At 39.1% G+C, this 5,607-nt stretch overlaps 1 protein-coding gene across 2 annotated transcripts in view; it reads left to right on the top strand.

The window, feature by feature from the left end:
- The first annotated feature begins 343 nt into the window (after window positions 1–343).
- Window positions 344–5,607, top strand: part of LOC104956634 (uncharacterized) — a 13,810-nt gene continuing 8,546 nt past the window's right edge. Inside the window, exons 1-15 of one of the 2 annotated variants that reach the window (XM_010784148.1) lie at window positions 344–471; window positions 621–686; window positions 1,262–1,324; window positions 1,782–1,817; window positions 1,921–1,974; window positions 2,079–3,188; window positions 3,756–3,875; window positions 3,986–4,042; window positions 4,147–4,221; window positions 4,385–4,450; window positions 4,617–4,676; window positions 4,769–4,804; window positions 4,882–4,938; window positions 5,025–5,075; window positions 5,165–5,218. In XM_010784148.1, the coding sequence (XP_010782450.1) occupies window positions 451–471; window positions 621–686; window positions 1,262–1,324; window positions 1,782–1,817; window positions 1,921–1,974; window positions 2,079–3,188; window positions 3,756–3,875; window positions 3,986–4,042; window positions 4,147–4,221; window positions 4,385–4,450; window positions 4,617–4,676; window positions 4,769–4,804; window positions 4,882–4,938; window positions 5,025–5,075; window positions 5,165–5,218 (1,926 nt within the window). In that variant the 5' untranslated portion in view covers window positions 344–450. The remainder of the gene's footprint in view (window positions 472–620; window positions 687–1,261; window positions 1,325–1,781; window positions 1,818–1,920; window positions 1,975–2,078; window positions 3,189–3,755; window positions 3,876–3,985; window positions 4,043–4,146; window positions 4,222–4,384; window positions 4,451–4,616; window positions 4,677–4,768; window positions 4,805–4,881; window positions 4,939–5,024; window positions 5,076–5,164; window positions 5,219–5,607) is intronic. The other variant, XM_010784149.1, reaches the window with a different exon arrangement.

The raw sequence follows: 5,607 nt of genomic DNA, 5'->3' as shown, positions 1-5,607 counted from the left end.
TTGTTTTATTTACATTTTTGTTTATTCGATATTAGTTGATCATGATTCATTATCCTACAGATTCCCATCGACATTTAGGTAAAACATTTTTTTTGCCAGTTTCTGAGATTCCCTGTCATTGTAAGCCAAAAAGCTACTTGAATATGCAAATTAGCAAAGTTTAGATGACTGAAAAGTAACGTTTAATGACAGCTTGAGTTTAAACCAGACAATTGTCAGAACTAAACTGAGGCAAATACAAGCTTTTATTTTGAAAGTGTTATTCCGGATGTTTAGATATCCCTCCCCTTTACACAGGTGCATCAAACAGGGAGATAATTACCAACGTGAGTCCATACCGAGCAGACGCGTTTTTACTACAAAACAACCTTTATCATGCAAAAATATAATCCATGGAGAAAATAATGCGCTTTTAATTCATCATTTAATATTTAAGCAACTTTACAAACCATGAGAGGAGACACAACTAAGGTAAATCTTGAGTTAATTAAATCTCGTATGAATCGTGTGCGAATCATACAAGGTTTTTTTATGTTACTAGAATAAGGATTGTTTAAAATTGTGTTTGAAGCGTTTCTTTTGGGTTATTTGTATTTATTTTTTTAACTTTTTTTTGTAAGGATGAAATGGACGCGGCGGATGAACACGGAGGAAGTGCAGAGGCTGCAACCGGAGAAAGAAGATCTGTAAGTACTTTTAAATAACATTTGTGGGTAACAAAGTTGAAGTTTTGATGGTGGTTTGGAATCTTTAGTTCTAGAAATATCCCAGCAAACACAGCAACCTAAATTCCACCATCTTTTTCCACGTTTCAATTGTTATTGTAAGGGCTCAAAGTGAAGCTTATTTTCCTGTACTCAGGGCCGGCTTTAGACAATTTGCTGCCATAGACAAGATTTTAGCTGGCGCCCCCGCCCCACCCATATGAAAAATATCGGTTTACATTTGAATAATCAATAAGTATGTGAACATAACCAATAACCTGCAAACAGGAACAAACAGGTGGGAGGACGCTGATAACTGCAGATTTCAGCTTATTTTATACACAAAAGTACAGGTTAAAAAGTACTACCAGGTCACTGTATTTCCCAAGGTACTATTAATACTTCCTACAACCAGTGCGGAACATCTTGTTTACATTGCTGACATGACACATGACTTTCATATCACTTATCGCATATTTCAAATCTTTGTGTTCCCACGTTTTCCTTCACACATATTTCTTGTTGTTTATTAAGTTTAACATTTGTTTGGTTCACAGGACGATCAGTTCCTTATTGATCTCGCAGATGTGACAGACAAACAGCAGCTAAACATCGGACAGGTGAGACTCAACATCTGCACAGGACAACATGTAGTACAACCTAGAGAAATAACACCTAAGTTTAATCAGAAATGTGTATAATTTGCCGTAAAAAATATTTATGAAATGTTTTTAAGATCTTGTTACTGCTGCGGCACATGATGAATCCACACCCTGTCTGTTGTTTTGTTTGCTTGAAGCACAATCTAATGAACTGTTAAGGTAGGTGTGTTTCCATGTAAGCCTCTGACTAGACCTAAAAAATAACTTGGCATGTGAAAAGGATGAAGTAAGTTTAGGGTGTGTTTTCATGTTTGAAATTATCTAATCGGGCTCTAATTAGCTAGAACATAGGCTGGGGAGTTACCTAATGCTGTCTGAGAGCCTTTGTTATACTTTGAATTGTGCCTGCCCTTATTTTGAAATTAATTTAACTTAACCTAACATTTCTGCTGTGTCATTGTCTTTATTATTTCAGAGTCTAGGGCAGGAAACTCCCCATTTAAATCCCCAGGTAATGTTTCAGATGCCTGTTTAACTGGGTTCAAGCTTTCTGTCAACAATCCAAGTGAAATCGAACACTTCTTATATTTAATTTCCCTTTCTTTGTTTATCAGAATGAAGTCAGTGGGGGTTTGGCCAGAAGTAACCCTTTTTACAATAATGATTTGGTAAATACAAGGACTCCTGCTTCTAAAACCACATCACAACTTCCTCTTAACTATTTGAATTGTCATTAAGCTTGTTCCTAATTACATTTATGTTCTGCTATCAGGGATCTGGTCATGTGATGGAGGACGAACGGAGGAAGACTTCAGAAGCAGTAAACCTTGAGGCCATCTTTGTCCCTCCGCCTGAATTTCAGAGTTCACCTCTGGATCTTCAGCCTGAAAAAAGTACTGGAAATGGAGCTGAATTTTCTGAACTTCCAAAGGACCTATTCCAGACCGTTGCCCCTAACCGTGTGCAAAGCCACTTCCAGACACCGACATTGGCCCAAAATGCATCTGCCAACGGCCATTTTCTTGACAAAACTCTGAACTCGCCAGACATATTCAAACCTTTACCCTCTGAAACACGATATGAAGGGGTCGATCTTTTCCAGGCTGCTAAAGGAGATGATTTATTCAATGCTACATGCACAAGTGAGGTTAACCTCTTTAAAAAACCTTTCAGTGTTTTTGAGGATCCATTTGAATCTCCTACAAACAAGGGGGAAGATCTGTTCCAGTCTTCACAGCCAAACATAGCAAACCCATCGCCATTAACCGAAGAGGCGGATTCGATTCGGGAAGTTCCGAATAGAAATGGGGAACGCTTCCACATCGGGGAAAACAAACAAGATAACTTTATGAAAGAGGACATTTTTGGCTTGTCTTCTTTTAAGGAAAATCTGGATGTATTCTCACCTTCATCCACAAATTCAGTCGATCCATTCCCAAGCCCGATTACAAGGGATTTATTCCAAGACGTTTCCAGTTTGGAAGACCCGTTTGGCCCCACACCCGTGAGATCAAATGATCCTTTCCAAGATTTTTCACCTTGGACTCCAGATATCTTCCAACCACTTCCCTCGAAGACCAACAGCATGGATGTTTTTGGGATGGCTTTCAGCAATACTGCCCCTAAAGCAGTTTACTCCAAGTCGTCTGTTAGCAGCCCATCAGACATGAAGTTGGACATGCTATCGTCACCAGATCTGTTCAAGAAAACGGCAATAAAAGCTCCTCCTCCAGCGGTCAGGCCGAAGCCGTCCATCAGGCAACACGATATTATCTTGACGACCCCCCAGGGGAGCACGCATGATATTCTTCAGCCGAGTCCCTTCAGTCGGGCCAGGAATCTGTCCATGACACCAAGCCAGTCTGCAGCGGAAAAGACTCATGTATGTACCAGTGGATATTTAGATAACCATCAAATCATTTACATTGTAGTTCATTGCATTCTAAAGCAGGGGTGTCAAACTCAAGGCCCGCGGGCCAAATCTGACCTACAACCTCATTTTATGTGGCCCGCAAGAGCTCGCAAAGAATATAATACGTTTATTATACGGTTACATTGATTCTTGAATCTACATGCCGCTTTACAGAAGTACATTGCCGATAAACTACATGTCCCACAATGCATCTCGTTTTGTGATATGCCACTGAAGAGACTTGCAATTATTTCCCCTAGACTTCTGCTTTCAGACGTAGTTAATTATGAAGTTATTACCCTATCCAATAATAATCCAATGGGGCAATAATGTAATATACTACATTATTTGATATATATTTATATATTTTTATATAGTCTCGAAATTACAACTGGCCCTTTGAATCCAACCATAATGCTGATGTGGCCGCGATGAAATTGAGTTTGATACCCCTGTTTTAAGGGTCCCACTGTTCTGTCTAGTTCATAATTGCTCTAATACATATTTTCATCATTCCTTTTATAATCAAACTTGCAGGTTTCCAACTTCAAACGTCCACCAAAGCCACTCCCTCGAACTAGACCACCAAGGACAGAAAAGACACCCCTAGCAGAAAAGCTACCAAAACCAGAACGGCCGCCACCACCGACAAACCATGTACGCAAAGAACACAATTCAGTCTCATGTTTTTGTTTCTCTGCTTGTTTAACTGTCTGCTACTTCACACTCTGTGCTGCTAGTAACCCTATTTGCCTCTTTGGGACTAGATTGAAACAACAGATAAGCCTGAAAAACCAGAAAGGCCGCCAGCACCAGCAAACCCTGTATGTAAAGAAGACAGTTTTACATAATGATCTTATTTCTCTACTACTGCAATTACTGAACTGTTAAAATCCTTTTTGTTTGACCTCTTTTGGATTATTTTTAGATTGCACCTGAAGCTATTGTACCGAAAACCTCTCCCAAAACCGCCTTCAGACCGCTTTCGAAACCAACACCTCTGGTATGTACGCTTTTGTTTTCACTTTGATAGTTGACCTAATTATCTTACATCTCTAGGATATCGGTCCAAATCTGTAATGAGGAACAATGTAACATGTGTGGGTGGTTTGACGATTGAACAACAACTTTATTTTTCAAATATGTATTTTCTATTGTTATTGCAGGAGGAAACTAAAGCATTTGAAAAGGAAAACTTTGCTGTCTTTGAGGACATCCTGCTAATGGGACAGGTGAGTTTGAAGTGTTTTTCAATATCGGCATCTGTCATGCAATAGGAAATGTTAACTTGATGTTAGTATAAGAGGAAAATATAGTCAGAAAATGGCAATCATGAGGAAGCTACTCCCGTCGAGGCATTGTTGGATTTGTTGGACGTCATGAAATATTTTGTTACAGGAAAGATGTATTGAGGACTGGCCTGAAGACAGCCCTCAGCTTAACCCTCAATTCAAACCAGTAAGAACACATTTTAATCACGTTTTATCTAAATGTTATTTTAAAGACATTTCAGCAACTGAATTGTGTTTTTTTGTTTTTTCTCTTTAAAGTCTGGAACATTAAGACTACGACGAGAATCAATGAGAGTAAGGCGCTCGTTATTCTATAGTTGTTTGATTGTGAGAAGAGATTAAACACTAAGTCAATCTTATTTTTCTCTTAGATTAAGTTGGACTCTGAAGGAGGAAGTGTTGAGGATCTGGACGGTTTTGGGGTCAAGGTAACTCTACACCAGTTTCACTCAAAACGCAATTTTTAGACAATCTATGTTTTTATCTTGTGTTTATACATGTTTTCTTTTAACAGACAAAGGCCAAAAAGTTCAGGTTGTCCATACTTTCCAGAAAAAGTTCGAAGGTAAATGACTCAACACAAAATAAGTGAAGTGTTCTTAATGTGTTTACCTGTCAGTCTTTGTAATATTAATCATTTTCCGTTTGGAGAAGATTTCTGAGAAGCGGAGAAGCAGCACAATACCCGCCCTCAGAAAATCATCAAAGGTATCAAAATGAATGTTGTTAGCATCTGTAATTCTGGATTTAACATTCTCTACTCTATCTAGATCAGGGGTTCCCAACCTTTTTTCCCTAACGAGCCTCCCCAATGGCTCCTCGTTGGAAGTTGCGCCCCGGTGTGTGTGTGTGGGGGGGGTGGGGCTGTATGAAGAAATTAAAGGACGGCGCAAGTGGAAACAATTCACAGAGGGAGTAAACTGTTTAAAACACATGCTCAAAGTAAGCCGGATTTTGGCGATGTGATTATGTGGATTAAAAAATCGTAAATAATCTACAAAATGGAGGAGACCGATCTGATCGGAGCAACTGACAAGACTGTGACAAATAATCCAACTGAAACCGGCATGGACAATGACTATGTTTTAAAAATGCGC

The sequence above is a fragment of the Notothenia coriiceps genome, unplaced genomic scaffold, assembly GCF_000735185.1.
Source record: "Notothenia coriiceps isolate Sejong01 unplaced genomic scaffold, NC01 NC01_scaffold00026216, whole genome shotgun sequence".
In the NCBI taxonomy this organism is placed as follows: Eukaryota; Metazoa; Chordata; class Actinopteri; order Perciformes; family Nototheniidae; genus Notothenia; species Notothenia coriiceps.
Note: the sequence above shows the minus strand (reverse complement) of the source record. Positions and strands in the feature narration are given on the sequence as shown.